Source organism: Peromyscus californicus, unplaced genomic scaffold, assembly GCF_007827085.1.
Source record: "Peromyscus californicus insignis strain IS unplaced genomic scaffold, ASM782708v3 Scaffold_4__1_contigs__length_199733344, whole genome shotgun sequence".
In the NCBI taxonomy this organism is placed as follows: Eukaryota; Metazoa; Chordata; class Mammalia; order Rodentia; family Cricetidae; genus Peromyscus; species Peromyscus californicus.
The window spans coordinates 77,894,934-77,921,609 of NW_026294562.1; the positions used below are offsets into that span (position 1 = coordinate 77,894,934).

General features: G+C 50.5%; 1 protein-coding gene across 1 annotated transcript in view; it reads left to right on the forward strand.

Annotated features, from left to right (window-relative positions):
• Gtf3c1 (general transcription factor IIIC subunit 1) overlaps positions 1-26,676 on the forward strand; it is a 67,591-nt gene that overhangs the window by 38,376 nt on the left and 2,539 nt on the right. The window contains exons 15-35 of the mRNA XM_052761646.1: positions 45-314; positions 618-763; positions 1,573-1,670; positions 2,027-2,123; positions 2,229-2,406; positions 5,844-5,982; positions 6,359-6,494; positions 6,749-6,827; positions 6,964-7,152; positions 9,892-10,049; positions 11,605-11,747; positions 13,272-13,353; positions 14,888-15,000; positions 17,461-17,523; positions 18,279-18,372; positions 20,818-20,990; positions 21,780-22,067; positions 22,946-23,205; positions 24,218-24,507; positions 25,555-26,065; positions 26,616-26,655. Of these exons, the coding sequence (XP_052617606.1) occupies positions 45-314; positions 618-763; positions 1,573-1,670; positions 2,027-2,123; positions 2,229-2,406; positions 5,844-5,982; positions 6,359-6,494; positions 6,749-6,827; positions 6,964-7,152; positions 9,892-10,049; positions 11,605-11,747; positions 13,272-13,353; positions 14,888-15,000; positions 17,461-17,523; positions 18,279-18,372; positions 20,818-20,990; positions 21,780-22,067; positions 22,946-23,205; positions 24,218-24,507; positions 25,555-26,065; positions 26,616-26,655 (3,547 nt within the window). The remainder of the gene's footprint in view (positions 1-44; positions 315-617; positions 764-1,572; positions 1,671-2,026; positions 2,124-2,228; positions 2,407-5,843; positions 5,983-6,358; positions 6,495-6,748; positions 6,828-6,963; positions 7,153-9,891; positions 10,050-11,604; positions 11,748-13,271; positions 13,354-14,887; positions 15,001-17,460; positions 17,524-18,278; positions 18,373-20,817; positions 20,991-21,779; positions 22,068-22,945; positions 23,206-24,217; positions 24,508-25,554; positions 26,066-26,615; positions 26,656-26,676) is intronic.

Consider the following 26,676-nt stretch of genomic DNA (forward strand, 5'->3'; position numbering starts at 1 on the left):
AGTCTGGGGTTGCTCAAGTACTGCCCACACCTTTCTCCCTATAGTGCCTGGACTGGGGCGCTCCATAGGGTTCCTTCCCAAGATGCCCCGCCTTCGGGTGATGCACCTGTTCCTGTGGTACCTGGTCTACGGGCATCCTGCTGGCCACACCGGGGAGCAGCCCACTTACCACAGTGAGAAGAGAGCAGGGAAGCAGGAGGCCGGCAGGCCAGGGGCCCAGCCCGCCTCCGGAGATGACTGGGGCACCTCGGAAGCCAGAGACAGCACAGAAAGCGGCTCCTGGGAGGCAGAAATGGAGCTCTCCACAGAGATAGGTGAGAGCCACCGGCGTGCACCTGAGGGTAGAGGTCGGGGTGTAAGGGGAAACAGAAATAAGTGAGAGCCACAGGCTTGCACCTGGGGGTGTAAGGGGAGACAGAAATAAGTGAGAGCCACAGGCCTGCACCTGGGGGTGTAAGGGGAGACAGAAATAAGTGAGAACCACAGGCCTGCACCTGGGGGTGTAAGGGGAGACAGAAATAAGTGAGAGCCACAGGCCTGCACTAGGAGAAGGCAGAGAGAGACAGCTTTCTCCTGAACATGCCGTCTGCTCGGAATGACTCTTGACTTTTTCCTAGTATATGTGGATGAAATCTCGTGGATGCGCTACGTCCCTCCCATCCCAATCCACAGGGACTTTGGCTTTGGCTGGGCTCTCGTCAGTGACATTCTTCTCTGCCTGCCCCTCTCCATCTTTGTCCAAGTTGTTCAAGTGAGCTACAAGGTACCTGTGACTGGGCCATGTCATATGTGGGGCTAGCAGGGCTGGAAGCCTATACTCACATGATCCAGTTTGCCCAAGTGATGGATGAGGAGAAGGATGAGTGGATAGTGGGTGGGCAGCAAGATGGTCAGTCAAAGGAAAACATTTCAAATATTTGTTATTCTGCATAGATTAGATTAGAAGTGATGAGGGAATCAGCTGGGTAGGTGGGTAGTTACATGTACTTCGGAATGCTTATCATTGGCTAGGTCAGCAGATAAATGGGTGTGCTGCAACAGCAAACACTTTAGAAGCTTGGTCCAGAAGGAGCAAGTAGAAACTCAAACTTATCCTTCAGAGTCATTCATGTTTTTGGTATATTTTCTTCTAGGTGTGTGTGTGTGTGTGTGTGTGTGTGTTTTAACTGAATTGCGATTATACTCATATGTCCTCTCCACTGACACAATTTAGTAATATTTTCTACTTGGGGCATTGAGGTTCCAGTTCTTGCTTTGGCAGATGAAATGTTGATGCAGTTGTGGTGGGTGTGTGAGTGGACACCTCCAGAAACTTCCTCTTAGGCAAAATCACTGGGCTCAGGGGATCAGCAGTCATCCTTCCCTGCTGAGAGCACTCCTCTTGGCCTCCTGGAAGGCCTTTAGCAGCTGTGTGCCTCCTTGCAGGCCCAGCGTGATTTATTGTCCTCTGCTGTGTGCTGGGTCAGCTGGGAGGGGAGATACAGAGACCCAAGCCGGAGATGGGGAGGTCATAGTGTTAAGTGCTTTCTCGGGAGCCTTGTGGCTGAGCTGAACCTGCAGATGCCTCTGTAGGTGGACAACCTGGAGGATTTTCTAAATGACCCTCTGAAGAAGCACACGCTGATCCGCTTCCTCCCCAGGCACATCCGGCAGCAGCTTCTGTATAAGAGGTGAGAGTAAATCCCAGAAGGTGGGGTCTCATGTTCACTCAGTCCTGGGAAGAGAAAAGGCTTGGCCTGCCAGGCTGTACAGCCTCAAGATTCTCAGTAGTTTATTCACCAAAGACATGAGCTAGTACATTTATTACTTGATTTTAATAAGTAAAAGTTACTGCTAAAGAGTTGCAGCTACTGGAGTGTTTGGGTTTGTTCCCTTGTTGTATTTACTTTCCAAATTAAGCCCCAAGGTGACTGTGGGCCTCAGTGCCCTGGGGGACTAGGTAGGAGAAAGAGGAGCAGCTCATCCCTTCTCCTGGCCTCAGAGCTCTGTGCAGTGTGTGGTGGCAACCAGGTGCCCTCTCTTCTAGGCGGTACGTTTTCTCGGTGGTGGAGAACCTGCAGCGGCTGTGCTACATGGGGCTGCTGCAGTTTGGACCCACAGAGAAGTTCCAGGATAAAGACCAGGTAGTGCCTTCCAGCCCAGTGAGGCAGGCCTGATCGTCAACCCACCCCCAAGCGTGATGGTGCTGATGCTTGTGTGCCTCATCTCCTGATGGGTCTCTCCTGCAGGTCTTCGTTTTCCTGAAGAAGAACGCAGTCATTGTTGACACCACCATCTGTGATCCACATTACAACCTGGCCCACAGCAGCCGGCCTTTCGAGAGACGTCTCTATGTCTTGGACTCTATGCAGGATGTGGAAAGCTACTGGTTTGACCTGCAGTGTATCTGCCTCAACACCCCACTAGGTATCCTGGCTTGCTGGGCCCCTTGCTTCTTTTCCCTTTGGTGTGCTCATAGGTGCGGAGCTAGAAGAGAGCCTGGGGTCATGGAGTCCATTGTCATTCAGACCACTCCTCAAGCCAGAGTGTCCCTGAGGCTCCTTGTAAAGCACTGTGTTGGGCCTTGAAATGGGAAGCTCCTGCCCCATCCAAGCCCAAGCATTTGATCTGCCCAAGAGCTGGGCGAGTCGGTATTTATCCAGCATCATCCAGGCCATCAGTTCCCTGTCCTCATGCCACTTGTGTTCTAGGGAGGAGGAGCTCAAGAGAGACCCAGAGTGTGATAAGAGCTGTCGGGACACACAGGGCTCAGAGTCACCTAAGGAGACCACTGCTGAGCTGAGCGCTGTAGTCTGAGGCCACTGAGGCTGGAGAAGACGTGAGGCAGGGGAAGTGGCTTGTGCCTTGAGTGTGTTAGGAGGCAGTGGAGGGAGCATGGCAGCTGAGAGTGGAAGAGGATTGGAAGCAGACTGGTGGGCTCTGTAGGAAGTGCAGGGTTAGTTGAGAGCGGAATGCTTACGCACATTGTGTTTGGAAACACACCCTACTGCCCTTTGGAGGATGGACTGAGAGTTAGGAGATCAGAAAGGGGGTCCTGTGTGCTGATGACCAAGTGGGAAACGTGTGTGGGTCGACTGTGCTGGGCTCAGCAGTCTCATCCCTGAATGTCTGTCTTCTATGCTGGTCCTGGCTGTCTAAGTGCCATCTCCCAGAAAGCCTGGTCAGCGTTTTGTCCCCATCCTGTTTCCTCCCATGATCTCTTTAGCACATCTCCAAAGTATTGTAAAGTGCCATTCTGAAGTGAACATCCTGTCTGTACATGGGCAAGAACAGCCCCGGGCTTGGCTGGGGCGGCGGGTAGAACTCTCCCCGGGTGCTCCTGCTGCAAAGCCCCACAGTCACCATCAGAGCTTTCTGTCCACATGAGAGAGACACTGCTTTCTTTACACCTGGGGACAAGCTGGTGGAGTTACTGAATACCCACACTGTAGTGTGCCCTCGCTGTCAGGAGCTTTAAGGCGTCCAGGCAGCTCTTTCTGCATTGTGCTTCAGTGATGCTTTGGGATTCAGAAGGGAGGGGAGCTCTTACTAGGTTTCTAAAGCACTCTCATTCCCTGTAGTTTATACCTATATAAAATTTTTGAACCAGTATGTCATTTGCATCAGTTTCTCAGGCCTGACAGTTGCATTTTTTGTCCCTCTTAGCCGAGCAGAGATGTCACAGGCTTATTGCAGTCATTAATGAGACATCCATTGTCCCTTTCCTCAGCAAACATTTGAGGAGCTTCTGCCCCAAGTAATGTGGAGAAGCACTGTGTCATAGGACGCAGTTGTGCTGTGAAGTAGGGGTGTCTGAAATCCAGCGTGCACATAGGTCACCTGGATGGCAGATTAAAGTGCTATTTCCTAGGCCCCATCCAGGGAGGGCATTTGGTTTGTTGTTTGTTTTTAAAGTTGATTTATTAATTTTTAGTATACTTTTATTTTTTGAGATTATAATTACATCTTTTCCCCCTTTCCTCCATCCTCTCTCTTGTACTGCACCTCTTACTCTTTCTCAAATTCATGACTACTTTTTCTTTAATTGTTGTTTAATACATACTTGTGTGTGTGTGTATGTGTGTGTGCACGTGTGTATTCATTCCTGAGTATATAAATATAACGGGCTCAGTTATATGTTACTTTCGTGTGTGTGTTTTCAGGGCTGATCATTTCATATTGGATAGCCACTTGGTGTGCTCTTCCTTGGGGAAGATGCTTTCTCTTCCTCTCAGCACTCCTTAGTTGCCTGTTGTTCTTTGCTTAGGGTGGAGGCCTCCTGAGCTTTCCTCCCCCTCACATTCGTGTGGGTATTGGTGCTATCCTTGTTCAGGTCTTTTATAGGCAGTCATGTTGGTGAGGCTTCATCTCACAATCAGCTCCCTGTTCTCCTGACTCTTAGTCTTTCTATTCCCTCTTCGACAGTGATCCCTGAGCCTCAGTGTGGGAGTTGTGCTGTCAGTGGGTCTGATTGGGGTTGGTTATAGTTTGCTATAATGTTCTCTGTTTGTTTAAAAGAGATTCTCCTTGATGAGAAATGAGAACTGTACTCATATGTGATTATATATGGAGAGGTAGAGTGTAGTTAGGGATTATGTCAGTAAGGAGTGCTTGTAGGTTCTCCTCCAAGATCTATGACTTCTAGCCCTGGGTAGTTAGCTAGGTTTCCAGTACCAGGCATGGTTTCCCTCTTGCTGAGCAGGCCGTAAGTCCAGTTAGAGAGCTGTTGGTTCCTGCCAAGGCATGTGTGCCACTGCTGCACCCTTAGGGTTATCGTGCCAGCTGGTCATTGATGGGCTTCCTAGGCATCAGAGCTGGACGTTTGTATGATGCCTCCTGGTACCAGGGAAGCTAGTTCTCAGGGGGCAGGCTTTCAGATCAAATCTAGCTCAGGATCTCTAGGTCCTGTGTCCAAAGTACATGGTGTCTTCAGCCATAGGGGCTTACCTTCCACCTCTGAGAGGTAACCAAGGGCAACATCAGTAGCTCAAATGTTTTAGTAGTTTCTTAGACAGCACTGGCCAACACCTCAAAAGAGGGCTTCTCATACCTGGTGTTGGGGTTTTTGTTAGATAGTCTATAGCTCTTAGAAGGAGCATTGTCAGCCCAGAAAGGATTCTTTCATTTCAACTGTATGTATATGTATACAGACTTAACATGTATGGTAGGTGTTCTTAGGTAATTCCTTATAACTTTTTCAGACAACTTTTATTATACCCTCCTTCCATATTTATCCCCCTCCCCTGCCCTGATTAAAGCCCCTGTTTTCACCATTTCCCCACTTGTGCCCTGCTTGTTCTCTCTATTGCTCACCCCCATGATGGTCCTTTTTTACTTTTAGAGAGGGCATTTTTAACAAATACATTGGTGGGCACCTTTAATATGTACATGACCAGAATGACTTAAGTGTCACATGTCCACTCAAACGGACAATAGCCCTGTACAAAGTCTTTGCAGTCTCCCTGAGCCTCTGTTCCTTGTCTTCTAAACCAAAGCTGTCAGTATACATGTGTAGGGTAGCGTGAAGCTGAGCACAGTCTCTTAGATACCATTCTAGCCAAGAAAAGTTACCTGAGCTTCCCAGTTTGCTGTACTCACTGGCCATCAAGCCAGTGCCTGAATGACAGCCAACCAGGAAGGAGGCTTTCCCTGGTTGCTACTTCCCTCCAGTCCTTAACAGACTGCACCAATAGAGACCCCTCAGAAGTCCCTGCTGTGGCTGTCACCTTCTCTCTCTGCTCTCTCCCTACCTCTCTCTGCATAACATTGTGAGAAGGGCTTCACCTGGGACCATGGCTCACTGTCCCTCTGGCTGCCAGCAGCTGGCCGGAAACATGTCACTGAGCCCTGCTTTGGTTGTCCAGGTGTGGTGCGTTGCCCCTGTGCACAGAAGATCTGCCCTGATCAGGGCAGTGACCCAGAAGGCAGCTTGCGGAAGGAGCAGGAGAGCGCCATGGATAAGCACAACCTGGAGCGCAAGTGTGCCATGCTGGAGTACACCACGTGCGTACCACCCCCTGAAGGCCGGGACACCCACCTTTGTGGCCCTAGCCTTGGCTAACAACTTAGGCTGGAAGCCAGAGGCAGCAATTTGGTTTCCATGGACAATGTCTGGCCCAAGACATGTTTCTGAACATAACTTTTTCTGAAATTTATGTCAGAATTTAGAAGCTGGCAACTTCACATGAAAATCAGACTTTTTGATTTCTGAAAAATTAACAGCTTCCCAACCTATAGCACTCCAAGCTCTTTCTTTCTGCCTGCTCATTACTGTCTTGGGAAAGTGAACACTATCACACATGCACACAGGGTTCTCCCACTCGATATGCAGGCTCTTAACTTACAAGGAAGGGCTCTTTTTCTATTTGCCTTGTCTCAGGGGGAGCCGAGAAGTTGTAGATGAAGGCTTAGTCCCTGGAGATGGGCTAGGAGCTGCTGGGCTGGATTCTAGCTTCTATGCACACCTGAAGCGCAACTGGGTCTGGACCAGCTACATTATCAACAAAGCCAGAAAGGTAGGCTCCTGGGGACACTCCACCCCTGCGCCTGGAGCCATCATCACTATTGCTAAGAGGGGACACTGGCCTAGAGTTTGCTTTCCCATTGGTTTTTCTGGCTTACACTGTCACGTGTTTGGGTGCTCCTTTTTAGAGACACACAAAGTCTGGTGGCATAATGCCTCCAGGAGGGAGGGCCCGTGCAGGGACTGAGTGACTGTAGAGACCCATGGAAGTTCACAGCTCACCCCAGTGCTGTGCTTACCTTTCAGAACAACACCCCCGAGAATGGGCTCACAGGAAGACTCCAGACGTTCCTGTCTAAGCGCCCAATGCCTCTTGGATCCGGAGGTGTGTATGCTGAGCGTCCACACTAAACAGTGCCAACTATGAGGCTAGTTCAGGCCACCACCACCGTGGATTCTGCTGGCCTGTATGGCCTCTACAGGGGCTATGCCAAGCAGTTGTATCCTCTGATTATTTCTAGGCAGTGGCCGTTTGCCACTCTGGTCAGAGGGGAGAGCTGATACCGAGCTCTGTGCTGACAAGGAGGAACAGTTTGAACTGGACCGAGAACCTACCCCTGGCAGGAACCGTAAAGTGCGTGGTGGGAAGAGCCAGAAGCGGAAGCGGCTGAAGAAGGAGCCTATCAGAAAGATCAAGCGAAGGAGAAGAGGTACCTGGGGGTGTTCGTGACCTTATCGTTGTATGTCCATGGCACATGGCAGTATTGCTCCACAGGGCCTGGGTTCATCCTGCAAAGTGTCCATTTCCCCAGTCTGTAGCCCTGACTTGCTGTGTCCATAGCCCATCTAAGAATGAACCCTTTCTCCAGTTTTCTCTGGCTGTGTGCTTTGTTTTGCCAGCCTTTCTCTTTATCAGCCTTCTGATTTCATCTTACCTGGAAAATCTTCCTAGCAAGATCCTTTCTCTCTTGGTTTGCCTTTGAGTGTCTGTCTCTGCTCATCTGGCCAAGCTCAGTCCTGTTGAAGAGTAATTAGGAGGAAGCTGGGAATCATTTAAACCTGCACTGTTCCTTCAGAACTAGCACAGCCCTCCTTGGCGCTTTCTAGTCTTGTTTTTCATCTGAACTGTACTTCTAATGGAAGTGAGCGCCGAGGGGACTGTTCCCTAAGTAGGCCGTATGTTTTAACGTGAACCATGGCTGCAGATTCTTCAGAGAAAAGTGCTTAAGCAGGAACCTACTTTATTGGTTTGTGTTGCTGGCATTCATAATAAACATCCCATCACTTGACATAGCCCTCAACTTAGCCTGTTCCAGATACATGAAAGACCAGGATATAGAGCAGTATTCCTCAAAGGGAAAATGCAGTGGCTTGATGTGTGTGTGGATTCTAACCCAGCGCTCCCACAGTGTGACTGTATGATGGTACTGTCCGCTGCTCCTTGTTACATAGCAGGCATCTTGTGCTGTTGTGATTGTCGTCACTGACAATAGCTGTGCCAGCCACTTCGGGAGGAAGGATATATTGACTCACCGTATGAGAGGTTTGGTCCATGGTCTGTTTCTGGGCTGATGAGGCAGAGCTTCATGGCAGGGGGCATGTGGTAGAGAGTGGCTCACTTTCAGGCAGACGGAGGCAGGGAGGGATGCTGGGCACACCCAGAGGCACGCTTTACTGTCGCTCTCGGGGGCTTCTCCACCAAGTGGCAGTCAAGGTCAGCCTCAAGGTGGGCTTTGCAGGAGGTCTCTTTGTGCTGTTCTTCTAATAGTTTTGCACTTACCTATGTATATGTACATAGGGTTCTGAAATACACGTTGTTACAAACCACTTTACGTGCTGAGACATTTTTACCTTGCTGACCCCAGGACAAGTTTTTATACTGTTGTTTTTGGTCTTCAAGACAGCCCTAGAGCATAGGCCTTGCCATCCCTGTAGTGTGTAAGAATCTACATGCACCCTGAGGTCACAGGCACACAGATACTTGGGGGCTCAGAGGCTGCTACTGGTTACCCCACTTATTCTTTGAACATGTTCTAGAAACATCTCTATAAGGCACCTTCAGAGGACTTAGCAACCCGGTGGAGCAATCGTAGATTGGTAGGTGATGAGAGGAACGGAATGAGCGTGTAAAGGGGATTTATTAGAATGGCTTACAAGCTGTGGTCCAGCTAGTCCAACAATGGCCGTCTACCAATGAATCCAGTTGTTGCTTAGTCCATGAGGCTGGATGTCTCAGCTCATCTTCAGTAAGTATACGCTGGAATCCCGAAGAAGTAGGCTCTGATGCCGGAGAAGAAATGGCCTTGATAAATGAAAGCAAGCAGGCAGAGGGGCCAAGCTTCCTTGTACTACTGGTTCTGTATTTCCTCCACCCTCAGCGAGCACCTCAGCAAGTCTTGGTTCTCTTCCTGGAGGAGTGACCTGTACCTTCATTCCTGAAGGGTCTGTGCCCTTTGTCATCCTGCCTGGATGTTTTGTTCCCCATTGGCTTTAATTACAGAACATGGTAGCACCAAGAGATGCCCTAAAGCTGTGGTTCTCAACCTTCCTAGTGTGACCCTTAATACAGCTCCTCACGTTGGGGTGACCCCAACCATAAAATTATTTTCATTGTTACTTCATTTAGCTGTAATTTTGCTACTGTTATGAATTGTAATGTAAATATTTTTGGAGATAAGATGTTTACTGAAGGGGTCATGGCCCACAGATTGAGAACCACAGCACTCCAGACATAATCTGTTTTACCTCTATTGTGGAGAGGCAGTCCACTTTCCCCTTGGTAATCTAGATCAACACTGTTACTCCTTTCTTAGCTTGTTGGCATCAGAAGTCCAGAGTGGCCGGGGGGAGGATGAGCCTCCCATTCAGTGGAAAGTTTGTTCTGGCTCCTGGCAGGAGCACTCCCCACTCTAGAACCAAAACTTGAGGTCCCAGGAAGAAGAATCAAACTTTCCTAGTGGGTCACTAGAGTGACAGTGAGTGGAACTATCCGCTTCTACTCCTTGATTTCTGAACCCATAGATCCTGACTATGGAAGAAACCATACCATATATTGGACACTGGTTCAAAACTTCTGGAAAACCCTGCCCCAACCCTCTAGGCTGCTGCTCTAGCTGTGTCTTCAAAAGACCCCTCCCTCCATCTTTCTATCAGGCTAGCTGCTTCAGGATGGTAAAAACCAGTGGATTCCATGATTGAAGGCCTACTGTCACATTTCTCTGGCTGTGAGGGCCATGTTCATACTGCCTAACCTGAACCCATGACATTCAGCCAGAGAAATGGGTAAAAGAACTGCCCTTCCTGGTTTGCTTGTTTGGAATTGGGCATTGTCTAGTAGCTGGTAGGCTTGGTCACTTCTTGCCATTGCAGTTGGGGCCCTTCCCCTCTGGAAGAAAAGCTGCCTCAAGCCAGTTGCTGAAGGTTCCTCTCTTCTCCCCTTGTGTTTCTAGGAGAGCACCCGGAAGCCAAAAGCAAAAAGCTGCGCTACCAAGATGAGGCTGACCAGAATGCCCTCCGGATGATGACCCGGCTGCGTGTCTCCTGGTCCATGCAGGAGGATGGGTTGCTGATGCTCTGCCGAATTGCCAGCAATGTCCTCAATACCAAGGTACTTGCCATTGCCCCAGGCCCTGGGAGCAGCCCTTTGCTGTGTTGTGAGAGCTGTGGCTCTGGACTTATTACCACTCCCAGCAGCTGCCCAGAAGAGCATTTCCCAGAATCCTGTGACTTGCACTGCCAGCCTGCACATTCTCCAGCCTTCAGTTAGATGCGTGTGCACGTCTGCCTGGCTGCAGTGGAGCAGGCCTGGCTGCAGTGGAGCAGGTCAAGCCATTTCACTCTTGTCTGCTGCCCACCCCTTCCTTCCTTCTGTGTTGTCTGCCTGTAGTGGCTTGGTGTGTTCAGTACCATGAACCATGATTTCCACCTTGGCTCTGTAGTTTTGGTACACCTGGGCCCTAGAGTAATTGTACCCCTATGGCAAAGACACTTGGCATTTCCTGGCCGTAGCCCTACACATTTGTCTTCCACACTCACTGTAACTTCCCTGCCTTGTTTTCAGTCAGCAAACCCTTCCATGCTTCTATTGGTGACAGGTTCTACAGCCCCACCAGAGTTCCTGTGTTTCACGTTCCCACAGCACCTCATGACCCCTGGCTCTGTGCTTCCTGCTAGCATGGCGAGCAACAAGGCATGAGCAAACCCATGCTCTTTATAGAGGCCAACAGGATATGAGCTCCACGCCGACTGGGTCAGGGCCACTGCAGGCAGTGATGTCAGCAAATAGAGCGGTTCTGACGGGCTGATCTGTGTCCTGGTCACCAGCATACCAACCAGGAGAAGCCAGTTAGGGCCCGTGTTGCTTTTTCCATCCCTGTTCTGATCCATTGTCTCCAATGCTTGCACCCCACCCTTTCCTAAATTCCATCTCTATTTGTCCCTAAGGAAGATGGAGAGGTGCCCAGTACCATCCTGAACTCTGTCTGCTGCCTCTCACATGGCTCTTTATTACAGCACTGGTGGTCAAGAATGCCTCCCCTCCCCCATCACCTGCCCCCCACTCCTCTCTTGAACTTGGTGGCATCTTGTTAGCATTGTTAGGAAAATCACCTGTCTTTAACCCTTTCCTGTGTGTTGTTTATTTTCTGACATGTTCTGAGTTTGCTGTCTTAGTTCATTCTGTTTCTTCCAGTATATATATTAGAAGATGATGTGATATAAGGCACACAGTACAGAATGCCTCTGAGAACACAGAATATATCAGTCTGTAACACTCTCTACCTACCCACGGTGATGCACACCTTTGATCCTAGGAGTCAGGAGTTCCAGGCCAGCCCTGACTGCCCAGAGAGGACCCTACCTCAGTACCAAAAGAAAGAAGCAAAACTCCCGAAGCACATTTACCGTTCTCTTAACCTTACCTGATACTGGGGCCTTCCTCAGTGCGTGCCAGGAAGTACAATCCCATACGATGTTGAGGACTTGTCCTGTTTTTCTGTACCCAGGTCTCACTTGGTACAGTGTAGGTAGGCGAACATGAGGTGAACGCTCTGAGCCTCCCTGGGGAAACAGGCTCCTAGGACACACTCATTCCCAATCCTTTCTGTTAGCTGTCCTGAATATGGGCTCTGCAGGTACTAACTGTCACTCTGTGTTTGGACTAGGTGAAAGGACCATTTGTCACCTGGCAGGTTGTGCGGGACATTTTACATGCTACCTTTGAAGAGTCTTTGGATAAGACATCTCACTCAGTTGGACGAAGAGCTCGCTACATAGTCAAGAATCCCCAAGCCTTTATGAACTACAAGTAAGCCACATTTGCAGCTGGATCGTGCCAGCCCTTATTCCAGCACTTGTAGCTCCTTTTCTCCCCTTTACCCGTTGTGTTCAGACTCGGGTATGGATGGAATCCAGGTAAAGTGTGATAAGTACAGTGGCTGTCCAGGTGTTGGAGTCTGCAGGTGAAACAGACATGACCTTCTAGAGCAGGTGTGGTTCTGGGCACTTGCACATGAGCTTATAGATCACCTTTGGGAGCGGGCGCTGAGTGAGGCTCACTGTGCATCTGTCCTGGTATCCCCATGCGTGGAGGGCAGGGACTGACTGGCACTGCTGTGATCAGAGCAGTCCTAAGAACTTCCCAGAGCTCATTCTTGGGAAAAGAACACAGAGAACACTAACACTGTATCCCCTTGGCAGAACTGGTTGTCCCCACGTCCTTCTGGGTGAGGCTCAGGCCTTGTGGGGACAGCAGGTACTTAGGAATCACAAAGCATCTTCTTGGCTGCAGGGCCGATCCACTGTCTCCTTACTGTGGAAGAGCCTTCCCACAGCTTCCTCCACAGGGGACCAAGGAGGGAAGGCCAGAGAGATTCTGTGGAGCTGGGAGGTATCCACCTCATGCCACCAGTGCAAGAGTTGGATAGGGTGGGAGGCAGGGACAGAAGAGTGTCCTGTACTGTTCCAGTTTCAGGTTAGCCAGGGCACAGCGATTCTGCACTGCTGGTCACCTGCAGTCAGCCAGGCCGTGTCCACATTGCATGCCTAGGGCCTTTCTTGTATGAAGCCACTTTTGCTTATTTATAGAATGTTCTTGTTTCCTACCTGAAAGAATTCTCTGAAGGAAAAATGCCCACCTGTCAAGAGGTGTGTCAAAATGGTAGAGAGTTGTCAGGGAAGAGGGTCTGAGGCTTGGGCTCCCTGCTCCCAGCATGCCCTGGGACAAAGAAAGAAAGGGGGTTCCAGAGTCAGCAGCCCTGGGATCCTGTCCTCCTGTGGACTGGAGATGAGGTCATTTGCTCACCTGGAAGTCAGGTGATGAAAACCAAGGACAGCATTCACAGCCCAGGCCTCTCCATTCCCTGACAGCAGAGATGGCAGACTGGCTGGCTGGGCCTTTGATAGGCTTGTTTCTCCTTTACTTCCCTTTGGGCAAGCCAGGTTCCACTGTCCTCACAGGAATGGACAGGCTGGCAGGGGGACAGCAGTGCTGGGGCCAGGACCTCTGATAGCAGATGGTGGTGTACAGTAGTTTAAAATTCACACACACACTTCTGTTGGTCCTATCCAAATCCCTGTGATGGGGTAGGGCTGAGGGAGAATGGCGTTGTCCTCAGTCTCTCCATGGAAGATAGAAGCCAAGATGGAAATGTGAGCCTTGACCAGCCTGACTTGCATTGGGTGCAGCTCACTGCAGGGTGCTCATTCCCCAAAGCTAGTTGTCCCACCAGTGCTTAGGTAGATTATAGCTCTCAGGGAGCTGGCCATCGGCTCCCAGTGTTCCAACAGAGGAGGGTGCAACTTCAACAGCACTGGACTTTCCTTCCCACAGGGTCTGCCTGGCAGAGGTGTACCAGGATAAGGCACTCGTTGGAGATTTCATGAGTCGAAAGGGTAACTACGAAGACCCAAAGGTAAGTCCCATGCAGTGGCAGGGCCCAGTGCACTCTGAAGATAGGCATTGAGGAACTGGCTAGCCCTCAGGACCCTACAAACATAGTCAGCTTGCCCGTGCTTAGGACCATTGACCCTGACTCCAGGCATCCATTTTAAAGTTGACCGTGTATGACTTGGTACTTTCAAATGCTGTTGAGCTTGGGGCCTGTTAAGAAAACAAAGCAACTCTTTAGAAATCGCAGGCAGAGACTTTTGAAAGCTGCTCTGTGGGTTTACCGTCAGGTGGGCCAGATGGTGTCTGATAGGAAGGAGGTAGCTGTGCGGGCCCAGGTACTTCTGCCATGGCTCAGAGTGTGTTGACCTGCTGTCAGCCATTTTAGACCCTGCTATACCCGTGTCAGACCTGTTACTAGGAAAGCCCAGGGAGGGGTGTGTGTCTGCCCCTAGAACAGGTAGAGAATGCCCTGGCCTTCGTCACATGGGAAAGTCTTCTCCCAGGTGAGGAAGGCATGGGCCTACAGCGGTCTAAGACAGCCAGGAATACTGAAGTGCATGCACCAAGCAAATCCAGCCTCGGGAGGCTGAAGACCTCACCTGTCATATAAACAAAGCAGTCAGAGTAGTGGGCTGTGTTCACGCTACCATGAAAGAATAGAGAGTAATAGAGTAATCACCAGAGCTCAGCTCTCCATCTTGAACATGGAACCTCTGGGCAGAGTTCCAGAAGCTCCCAGTGGACCCTCATACAGAGGCTGAGGTGACATGAATGGATTGGCACACTGGCTCATCCTAAGAGGCCAGTCACACCAAACTCGAACACCTCTACTAATAAGAAAGACTGGGTACTAAACAGTCAGTAGGCATGTCTGCTCCTGTGAACTTTTTAGAGGTATCTACTCTGGCCTGAACCTGGGAAGCTGGGGGCAGCCGAGTGGACACAGTAAAAGGGAGGGGTATAACCCCCTTGGAGCATAGCGACAGCCCAGGTTTGCAGCCAGGTTTGACAGGAATTGAGGCCTGCCCAGGTCCAGAGAGGAAGCCAGTCTTCTGTGACTACATGCATCCCAGGCTTTTAGCCCTGCTTCTCTGAGCCTGAGCTCTCGGAAAGGTATGAGGCTAAGAAGAGACTTCTCGGATAAGTCTGCATGAGGCAGCAGGCCACAGGTGAGCATGAGGGTCTGGAGAAGTTGGAGAAGTCAGCTTACACAGGGCAGCCAGGGAAAACCAAGCTGAGAGAAAAGAGGTAATAGAGCAACGTGTGCCTGGCAGCTAGCCTGTCCATGTGCACGGTGGGGACAGTGCAGGCCATGTTTGCATCTCCCCTCAGCCTGGGGGAGGTGGGGAACAGGTATGAGAGCTGTCAGTGTCACTGGACCCCATGGACTCCAGAGTCCTGGCATAGCAGTGAGAGTTCACCACTCCGGTGACAGGGGACTCAGGATATGGTGTTTGTGGGGCATGGCTGCCAGAGGAGTTTGCTCACGGTGTCCTTGGTGCTTGCACAGCCTCCATCCCATGGGAAGGCGTAACAGCTAAGCTCTTGTCTTACAGGTTTGTGCCAAGGAGTTTAAAGAATTTGTGGAGAAGCTGAAAGAAAAGTTCAGCTCTGGCCTGAGGAACCCCAATCTTGAGATCCCCAACACACTTCAGGAGCTCTTTGCCAAGTAGGTGTCTTGTCCTGAATGGGCAGAGCCTTGCACTCTGCAGGTGGGTAGCAGAGATTAGCAAGCTGGACAGTGCCTGCCTGGCTGTACTTGGCCTTGCATTGACCCTCCAAGGACCACCTGATGCCAGGTAACCTGAGGCCCTGCACATCCTGGTACCTTTGTTTCTTCTCCCACTGAGTCCCTGCTGCCCACCTAACTAATCCAGGCTCTGTGTTGTGTGTGCTTCTTGCTGAGTTTGTTGATTTACTTATTAGGAGACTATAAGATGGAAGGAAGGGAGAGGGAAGGGGGTGGCTCTAGGTCCCAGTGATCTACCTTAGGGCTACAGCCAGGTGTCAGAACAGCTGCATCCATACTGCACAGCTTCAGTCCCAGGGAGGCACAGGCCACTGTCCCCAGGCCAGGGTCACAAAGCAGGGCCAGGGCCTATGCCGAGTGGCTCTCATAAGAGAGATTAGGTTTTTGGCTCACCACTTGTGTAGAGGAACATACTAGTATGAGAATAGTTGGAGAAGCTGGAAAATCTGAAGGAGCATGAACCAGGCCTGTTTCCACAGCAGCATCCAGATACGGATCCCTCCTCCTCCATCCTCATGGAGACACACTCCTCCCCATCCTCAGAGAGATACCCCTCGCTCTCAGTGTTTCATTTGGGAATCATACTCTGAGGTTCATTTAGTAGTGAATATAGTGTCCACTCTTTGAGACCTCCATGGTAATTGCCCTTTTTTTGTATGTGGTGGGACAGATCTATGTAGTCCAGGCTAGTCCCTAAGTCTGAGCATTCCTCCTGCCTCAGCCTCTTGATCCTTAGGATTATGGGCCTGTGTCACCACCCTAGCTGTAGCTGTTTCCTGGGTTTTGTTTTTATTTGGCAGTAAAGCACCATCTATAATTTCCATGCATGGATGTGCGGTTTATGCTCACTCTTGATGGTATCTCAATGTCTGTGCCCACGTTTGTGGTTCATGTTCCTACACATGTGCATTCAAACAAGAGGCTGCTTGTAATCCTAAATGAAGACAGTTTTAAGGATGTAAAAGCAGAGCTCTATACACTTCAAGGAAAAGTGAGTTGCAGGTGTGGCCAATAACATTGACTTTGGCCGTAAGTGCTCTGTGGACCAGGCAGGATGGAAGAAACTTCCATGCCCTCCCCTTAAGATGAAAGTGGAATTTTCTGAAAAGGCACTTTTTCTGTCAATAAATTTTAGGTAAAATTTACCATTGCAGAGTTGAGGTTTTACTTTACTTTTCTGAAAACCAAAGGAATGACTTGGTGAAACCTGAGGTTTTAACAATTAGTTCCATGAATTTATATTGACTTTAATTTCATGTAAAGTGATATTGCATAAAATTCACAGAAAAGACAGGAAGTATTCTCTTCTTCTGCCATCAAGACTGTTGCTTATTTGTAAGATTTATTTATTTTTATTTCCATATGCTGGAGATTAAACCTAGGACCTTATACATACAAGGCAAATGCTGTACCTCAGAGCAAACCCCCAACTCCTCAATTTGTTATTGGTGGCTTGTGTTTGTTTGTTTGTTTTGAGGCAGGGTCTTACATGTAGCCAGGCTGGCCTTGAATTCATATCCTCTCGCCTCATCCTCCCAGATACTGTAGTACAGGTATGCAGCATCAGGTCCAATTTACTCATTTCCTGTTGACAGATAATAATGGTATATACTTATAAGATACATAATGTTATATGTAGTATGTTATTATTTAAGATCAGTAAGCACAATAAAACACTAAAAATCATTCCTCACCCTCACCATAGCCTTCCATCAGTTTCATCCCTCTGCCTATCCGTCTTCCTGCCTTAAGCCTCATAGCACCTTCCTGTTTGGTTTCCATGAGTTCAGACAGACCTCCAGCACCTACATAAGTGCCAGGTGATCATAGCAGCCTTTCTATACTCACAGCACAGGAGGCAGAGACGGGATCCCTGAGCATGCTGGCTAGCTAGACTAGCTAATCGGCAAGCTGCAGGCTCCTGTGAAAGACCCTGCCTCAACAAATAATGCAGAGTGATTAAGGAAGATACTCAAGGTCAACCTCTGACCTCCACACACATACACTTGCACGTATGTGCACTTGCAACCTACAAATAAGCAGATCCACCACACACCCATAAACATACACAGACCGTTTCTTTGTGTTCTTTTCCACGTTCCTCACTTTGCTTGACTTCTATTCAGTGAGCCCACAATTTTACACCCTCTGTCCCTGCCTATCCATGTGTACCCACCATGCTTTGTAAGAGGACACTGACTCTCCTGATCCTCAAGTCATAAGAATGGACTTGTTTAGTGGGTGAAATCTGGTGTGGTTTCTGTGTGTGCTGAGTTCGGCTTGTTCAGCCCTTCAGCAATGAATGGCCACCATGAGCAAGTGCCAGCTTGGTGGAAGGCCACCCTGCCCCACCGGCATACTCTTCTGCCTCCTATGCAGATACCGAGTGTTGGCAATCGGAGATGAGAAGGACCGTGTCAGGAAGGAGGATGAACTTAATAGGTAAGCTCCATTTCTCAGCTACAGCGTCAATGGGGAACCTAGGGCCAAATCCAGCCTGCCACCTGCTTTTGTGAATAACTTTTTAGAACACAAGCCATGTTCATTTGATGTGCTGTCTGTACTGTTTCCTTTTCTGTGCTGAGTGGTTTTACTAGAGCCCATGGGGTCTGGCCCTTTACAGAGGAAGTTGGCCACGGCCTAACCTCAGATGTCACCTGCCTGCTCTTAAGTGAGCTCAACCCAACAGAAAACACTGCGTTTTTGGTTTTTTTCCCATCCTGTAAAGAAATATTCATCTGGATTTTAGCACAGAATGATCTTTTTTTTCTCATTTAGAGTCAGGGAAAGAAAAAGCTTACTTTTACTAGCTGTTTTAGAAGCTGGTTACACACCATATTGTTCCATACCCTCTAAGGGAAGATACTTTTGTTTGTTGAGACAGTACCTTACTCTGTTTCTGCACTGGCCTGAAACCTGCTCTGTGGGCCAGCTTTCCCATCTCAGCCTCCTAGTTCTGGGATTATAGGCAGACATCTAGCTGGGAACAGATTGTTGTCGTTGTTGTTATGAGACTTGAACAATTAGTAAGTCTAGGAACTGCCTTTTACTTGGGTTTTGTGACTGCGTCAGCATTCACAGCACTTCTGTGGGATTGCAGTGTCTTAACTAAGTGTTTCTCGTGTGTGCACTTACCCTCTCAGGAGGTTGCTGTGGGCCAGCAGCCTCCTGCAGTCTCGGTACTTACTGTGTTTCAGTGTGGAGGACATCCACTTCCTGGTGCTACAGAACCTGATCCAGAGCACACTGTCCCTCTCTAACAGCCAGTCCAACTCTTGCCAGTCCTTCCAGGTGGGTGCTGGCCTCCTCAGCACAACAGGGCCCTTGGGGCCTTAGGGAGCCAGAGCTATGTGGATGCTTGCTCTGCCCTTCTCAGCTGTGGGTCTCGGGGACCTTGAGTGCCTTTCATTCTTGTGTATTTATTGCTGCTATAATCAAACCTCAGGCTTCTACATGCTGTACAAGCACTCTAGCATGCCAACTCCAAGCTGCTGAGGGTGGGGCCCCAGTAAGCCTGGGCATCCCTGCCTCTGGTTCTGACTCAGGCGCTGAGCCACTGTCTAGTCTTTTCCTGTTGCTGTGATGAAGTACTCTAATTCTAAGTATTCTAATAAGCAACTCAAGAGGGGTCAAGGAAGCAAGAGCTTGAGGCACGTTGCATCTACAGTCAGAAAACGGGAATGAGTGCTTGCTGAGTTTGCTGCTCAGGTACTTTTCTGCATGGATCACAGCCAGGGAATGGTGCCTCCCATAGTGGGCAGTCTCCCTACCTCAATTATTGTAATCAATATAATCCCTCATGGGCATACCTGGAGGTCTACCAGGTGATTCTAGATTCCATAAAGTTGATGACACTAGCCATCACAGTCCCCCTTTGTGCTAGTGAGTGTCTTGCTGGGCTGCAGACACCTCCTCCTAAGGCCTGTGCCATAGGGCTCCAGTGGAACTGCTGAAGAAAGATGTTTAGTTTTTGTTTTTGTTGTTTCTTACTATTTTTTAAGATTTACTCATTTTTGTTTTTGTGTATGGGTGTTTTACCAGCATGTCTATCTGTGAACCACATGGAGTGTGTTGCCCACAGAGGCCAAAAGAGTGAGTCTTGTCCCCTGGAATTGGATTTGCAGACAGTTATTAGCTGTCATGTGGGTGCTGGGAATTGAACCTGGGTCCTCTGGAAAAGCAGCCAATGCTCTTAACCTATGTCATCTCTCTGGCCTGTTTTTTTGAGATAGTCTCACTAGGTAGCCCTGGCTAGTCCAGAACTTGCTGTGTAGATAGGCCAGCCTTGAATTCACAAAGATCTGTCTCTCAAGTGCTAGGATTAAAAGAATGCACCACCATGCCTGGCAGGAAGATGCTTGTGATATCTTGCCTCAGAACACTACCTTGGCCCTGGACATTGAGCGGCAATGGACATGCCTCCGCAAATCCCTAAGTGTCATTAGATCTCTCCAGCTCTAAGTCACCTGGTACAGTTTCTTCCCACAAGGACACCTAGGACCCCATATCTGAGAGTGCCAGCAAACACTCACTTGTTTCCTGGCAGCACTTAACTCTCTTGGGCCTTCTGCATGGTTCCAAGTGAGAACCTGGTTATTGGTAACGCTGCTCCCTTGACCTCATGGGCATTCTGCAGCTGGAGAACATGAAGCCCTGTGTAAGCCTGAACTACAGTAGAGTATACAGTGAGGTAGAAGTCCCAAGATCTCAGCCATGGCCATACCAATTGTTCGTTGGGCTCATGCTTGTTTAAAAAGAAAGCCAAAGATATGTCTCATGCTCAGCAGGGAGCCCAGGCCTGTGAGCCCTCAGCATCCTGCTTGCTTCCTCAGCCCCAGAGAAGAAAGTAAACAGCCACTAGCTGCTCTTCCACTTCCGCTTCCATCTCTAGGGACATCTAGGCTCAGATGGAAAGTGTCTAAGAAAGACCACCTAACCACCCATCCCCCAGAGCAGGCAGGGTGCTTCTGTGGCTCTCAGGAGCTAGCACTGAGGACTTAAGGGCCATCAGTGACGAGCGAGGCTCATACAGTACCCCTTAGGTTCCCCTGCAGTCTAGGTTCTCAGAAGACAGAGGAATGGGCAGATACTGCAGGCATGCCAGACAGCTACAAGGATACTTTCCTATGGCAGCCTAGGCTCTCAGGATCCAAGTGGATGAACCCCGCTGTCTTGATCCAGCACACAACAGCAGGTGTCTGGAGGATGTACCCAGCAAGTTCTCAAGAGCAGAAATCGTAGACGGCCAAGCCCTCGTGCTGGCTGCAGCTTCTACTCCACTTCTGTAGGGAGGAAAGGTGAAAAACATTGCAGCCTCGTTCTCTCTGCCCCATACAGTCTCCCCCTGGGGTCGGACTGTGCACACCCAGACCTGTCAGACAGACTGCCTGGAAAAATCAGGGTTGTGTGACACTCAGGTGGTCTCTTCCAAGAGACTGCTCCTTGTGCCCCACACCCCAGTGACCACCTGGCCCCTCAGCAGTGAAGTTACTTTCCTCTCTTGGTTTCTCTCCTGCCTCACAGCAAGGCTTCGGAGTGTCACTGAACTGTCATGCTCTGTGCACTGTCACTAGGAAATCCCAGGGTCAGTACTATCCAAGAGCCTGAGAGCCTCTTGGAGACATTCAAGCTGGTCAGCTGAACCAGGGTTCCTGTGAGTGGCTCCTTGCAGTTTCTATGCTGCCATGGCTGGCTCCCCTTTGGCCGGGCACCTCACCCTGCCATGTGCTATTACAGATCTTTCGTCTCTACCGGGAGTTCCGGGAGCCTGTCCTAGTGCGGGCCTTCATGGAATGCCAAAAGAGGAGCCTGGTCAACCGGCGCCGAGTCAGCCATTCCCAGGGTCCCAAGAAGAATCGTGCTGTGCCCTTCGTGCCCATGTCCTACCAGCTCTCCCAGTCATACTACAAGTGAGTGTCCTCAGGGTCAGAGGGCTTGGTCCGGGAGGGCTCTCTTTCTGCCTGTCTCCTGTGAAGGAGTGCTGCCATGAAGCAAGGGGAGGAAAGTTAGTTTCCAGTTGTGTAAGCAATCCAGGTAGCAATGCACCTGCCTAATGGGCTAGCCTTATCTCTCCCTCATTCAGCTCAGGGCCTTTTTGCACTACCTGTGCCCTGCAGGGCTGGGCAGGGTGCCCTCAGAACCTCTCTGCACCACCAGCCTCTGATTGCAGGTTGGGGAAGCCCCTCATCCAGGCATGTCATGCCAGCCTCCAGTCAGCGGGGGCCACATTTGGACATTAGATGATTCCACCACTAGTCCTTTTGGCTTCTCCCCATTCCAGGCCCTTCCTTCTTCTGGGTCCTCACCCTGAGGAGCTTGGGCTCCTTTGCATCTGGGGAGGGTGAAGCAGCAGAAGGTATGGGTGTGGTCGGCAAGTAGGGTACACTTCTTGGGTCCCTGCTCTCTGGGCTTTTGTCAGAGAACTGGCCTCCACGTCTGCAGACAGTGAGATTGGACACGCATGTCCTATCAACTGTCACAAAAGGAGGTTCCTCCTCCTTGGGTTGCCAGCTGTTGGCATGAGGCATTGCCAGGCCTTTGGCATACAAGGTGAGTGGGGAAGAAATGCCCCCACAATACTGGTCTGCAGCACTTCCCATCACAGTGGGCATGAGTGCTTGGGGGGGCACAAGGGTGCAGGCCAGCTCAGGCTGTAACAGCAGCTCTTCAATAGCATCTCCTTCCTGCTTTGCCTACAGGCTTTTCACATGGCGATTTCCCACCACCATCTGCACCGAATCCTTCCAGTTCTACGACAGACTCCGGACCGCCAGCATACTAGACCAGCCTGATCATTTTTCCTTCAAGGACCTGGATAGCAGTGACCCTCCAAGTGACCTGGTGGCCTTTTCTTTGGATAGCCCTGGAGGATACTGTGTGACAGCTCTGGCCCTCTTCTCCCTGGGCCTCCTCTCTGTGGATGTCAGAATTCCAGAGCAGATTGTGGTGGTGGACAGCTCCATGGTGGAGAGTGAGGTCATGAAGAGGTCAGAGCCCAGAGCAGCATGTGCATGTGACTCTGGTCACAGTTTGGGGACACACAGATTCTTGACCCATTAGGAGTAGTCATTTCCTCTCGTTGTTGTAGTACTGACAGGGTTATCTGCTCAGTCATCTGGTCTGAGCGTATGGTCTATGTACATGTTCTCGTGGGAGTATGCACATGGTATATATACATGTTCTTGTGGGAGTGTGCGTATGTGAATGCAGGTGCAGAAGCCAGAAGTGGGTGCCTTTACCACTCTCCTCATTTTTTGAGACAGTCTCAAATTTCTCCTCAACTCAGCTAGACTGACTGTCCTGTGAGCTCTAGCGATCCACCTCCCCAGCACTCGGATTACAGACATGCTCCCACCCCAGCCTTTTGTGTGGGTGGTAGGGATCCAAGCTAGGGTCCCCATGCACTGACTGAGCCATCTTTCCAGCCCCCAGCAGATTTTTGTCATTAGCAAACATGACTTTTGCTGCTTTGTATCTGGTGGGTGTGCGGGACCTTTGCAGAGGGGACTGGTGTTCCGGGATCTTGCTGGGCCAGCATCTGTCAGATTTGTGACTAGGATCGGCAGGGCAGTGTCCAGTGAGTTGCCTGCTGGTACTTTCCCAAGGGGTTAGGGGAGTGCTGCAGAGAAGGAAATGTGAGCCCAGGTACTTTACTGTCGTGGAGCTGAGCTGGACCTTCATGGGGAGGTTTGGATGGTGACGTAGAAAAATTTATCTCAAGTAGAGACACATGGTGGTGGGGAGAGGGCACCTGGAGTGAGTGGTGTCTGTGACAGTAACTATTGCCACTCATTGAAGGCAAAGATGGCTGTTTAGCAGGTGGACTTGGTCTAAGTCAGCCACCTAGTTGTCTTCTCTTCTGCAGCTTGGGGAAAGATGGAGGCTTGGATGATGATGAGGAGGAGGAAGACTTGGATGAAGGTTCAGGGGCCAAGCGCCAGGGTGTGGAAGTAAAGGCCCATCAGGCCTCACACACCAAGTACCTGCTGATGAGGGGTTACTACACAATGCCAGGAGTGGTCAGTACGCGCAACCTGAACCCCAATGACAGCATCGTGGTCAATTCCTGCCAGGTGAAGTTCCGGCTGCGCAGCACCCCTACGCCCACCCAGCTTGGGCCCACTGGTGAGTGTCCTGCCACAGTTCAGCTACGGGGGAACCCTGAGGCCGCTGGCCAGGCACACAGTGCTGGAGACATGAAGAGCGGCATTGCTGTTGATAGAGGTCACCTCATCGGGCCTGTTCATGCTTTCTAGCTGATCTCCTTTGTGACACGTCCAGAACCTTGAGTCCCGTAGTTTATGATGACACTGTTGAATCTTGTCCTTTATCCCTTTGCTCTCCCTTTGCTGTGAAAGATGGGACATCAGCTCCATTGCCACCACCCACCTTCTTCATGGTGGAGGAGCTCTAGGGAGTGCTAGATAGCTTAAACTTTTGTCCAGGCTGCCATAGAATGGGAGTGGAAAGGCCCTGCCCTTGCAGCCAGCTGACCTCTGTATGGTCAAGGCAGATGGTGTTTGCTATCGCTGTCACTTCTTCTTCTTCTTTTTTTTTTTTTTAATTTATTTATTTATTTATTTATTTTGGTTTTTCAAGGCAGGGTTTCTCTGTGTAGCTTTGGAGCTTATCCTGGAACTCGCTCTGTAGACTAGGCTGGCCTCGAACTCACGAAGATCCGCCTGCCTCTGCCTCCCGAGTGCTGGAATTAAAGACCCAGCTGTCACTGTCACTTTTTATCCACTGTCAGAACTCTGTTTTTCTGAAGTTTGAAGCAGGCAAAAATACAGTGCCAACCTATAGGTTGTTGTCTTGGCGAAAGAAGCTCTCCTGGATAGAGTGAAAACCTGACTACATGGACATGGCCCAGGCGTCACTCAGGGTTATGGGGTGGGGAAAGCATGAACTTTAGGAAGGGGTAGCTCAGTACAGCTGCAGTGGGGCTGCAGTCCGGCCCGTAGTCACGCACCAAGAGTCTGACTTCTAGGGCCCAGTATGTCCCCAGAAAATGAGCCGTGACTCCTTGGGGAGCAGTGAACTGGTGCTGGAGCAGATCTTGCCTCAGTGTCCCACATGTGTTGGTCCCACGAAGGGGTTGCTGGGGTTTTTGCTGATTTTGCTTTCCTCGTGGTCTCAGGGTTCACAGGCACACCTCTGGAAGAGCTCCAGGCGGGGCCATCCTGCCTCCCTGATTCCTTCACCAGCCTAGTGGATCCCCAGCTGCATACCCGCTGCCCAGAAGAGTTCGCCCACCAGATGGCACAGTCCGGCTACAGCCCTGAGGATGTGGCTGCTTCCCTGGAGATCCTGCAAACTGTGGCAGCTGCTGACTGCTTCGGGGTTGACAGGGAGAAGCTAAGCAGACAGTTCCCTGCCTTGGAGAAGATAGTGGGCCAGCGTACCAGGACGTTCTCAGACTATGTCCAGGTGGGCTGAGCTCAGGGCCGACAGTTGTAGAGCAGAAGCGCATGCCTGTGGTGGTGGGGTTTCCCTTTCACTGAAAAGTCAGGACATAGTCCTAACTCCATCACAGGGCCTGGCTGAGCCCTGTAGCAGCTAGCCCTACTGGGGATAGGCCACATCCCCCTTGACTCTTCTGTTTCCCCAACTCACAGGCATCCCATATCCCCTGGACTGCCCATCACTTGTTTGGTCCTTTGGACCTAAAGAATGTCATTCTAGTCTCTGTAAGCAGCTTCTGGGAATAGAATGCAGACAGTGGTCTGATGTGGAGTCTGCCATCTGGGATCTTTGTGTAGGACATGGAGCTGACTGGGACTATAGCCTCCAAGGACTACTCCAGGAAACCCAGCCATAGTGGAAGCTGGCATGTGTCTCTGAGGAGCTCTTGGCACAGGGGATACTGTTTGCATGGTTTAAAGTGTTCTTACCCTTATTTATTGTAACTTTGGGAACTGAGACACCTCAGAAATTCTCAGGCTGTGGAGAAAGAGCCTGCTGACCACGAGAGGGTTGCAAGCCAGGCACTTTCTGCTGACCTCACCTCCCTGGCAGAGCTACATACAAGGTGCAAGGCCTGGGCTTGAGGGTTTATAGGAAAAAGGAGTGATGGTGATTCCTGGGACACTTCCTGCACAGAAGCGGACAGTGGGGGCAGATGTGACCTAAGCATAAGCAGAGTCTTGTCATTGTATTGAAACAGTGGCCACCTTTGTAGAGCTGGACTGTCAAGACCCACAGGAGGACACATGAGGCAGGAGAGTCAGAGTCCTATCCATTGGCAGTAGTTCTGTGATTTCGGGCAGCAGGCTATGTCATGAGAAATGCAGTAGGTACAGAGAGAGCCCACAAAGGCCCATGCAGCTTGTAGCTCTAGGGCAGGATCAGGCTTGTCCCTTTGGACCTGGGCTTGCTGCTTGCTGAGAATACTTGACACTCACTGCCATCCACACATCACCTACCTAGTGAAAACCATGCCTTCTTCCCAGGCAGACCCTGTGTCTCTTTTTCTAGGACCTCTTGGAGCAGCAACAAGTGATGGAAGTTGGAGGCAACACTGTGCGTCTGGTGGCCATGGCCTCTGCCCATCCCTGGCTCCTGCATTCAATGCGTCTGAGAGACACAGAAGTAGACACCAAGGCCTCAGGGGATGACTCCCAAGCCAGACTCCCTGAGGGATCTACAGGCGAAGACCACACCTCTGAGGGGACAGCAGTGCCTCCAGACAGCTCCCATAGCACCAAAAAGCGTGCCCACTGCTCTGTGCAGAGCCATGAGACTGATGCTGAGGAGGCCATAAGGCTCCCTGCCAAAAGACCCACACTCCAGGATGTCCGAGTGGCGGCCAGCCCCAGGCCTGGGGCAGAAGAGCAGATAGAGGCCCAGGCCTTGGCTCTGCTTGCACCTCCTGATGATGCAGGTGCAGAGATCCCCAGGCAGGAGAACCAAGAGAGTGTTGGTGGTTCCGGCCTGGAGCAGATGGGCTGTGAGTTCCAGCTTCCAGAAGGCTCTGAAGATCCCCGAGGTACTGACTTCAACACCTCTCCCTATTTTCTGTCCCTCACTTGACTGCTCTGGCCCTGTCTCTAACTGGGAACCTGCCCTGCCCTCAGTGGGTGTGCCTACAGGACCGTGCCTGGAGAGCCTGGGTGTGGGAGCACCAGGTTTGCTGTGGTGACTGTGGGGAGGTTCTCTAGACGGTACATTTATTCTTAGAAGCATCTGAGCCTTGGCCAGTGGCAGGGGATTTCCCTTTGAGATCTGCTGCTTTTCCCATGAGCTCTTGTTGTTGCCTGAGAGCATTACACACTCTACCCTGTGGTCAAGGCTCTTGGCTGGGAAATGAGGTACTTACTGACTTCACTGTACCAGGGTCCCCTTGGGCCAGGATCAGCTCTGCACTTGCCATGTACTGGTGTGGTGTACTGGCCTCAGCCACTAGAGTACCATACTCTGGGTAGAAGGCTATCTTTCTGGTCGCTGCTTATCCACTTTGGTACCTATTGAATGGGGGACAACGGACATGACCTCCCACTTTGCCTTCTAAGAGTCTGCCACATTTTCCTCTCTTCCAGGACTTGCAGAGAGCAGCATGGCCCAAGCAGCATGGGAGAGGTAATGGGAGGCTTTGGCAGG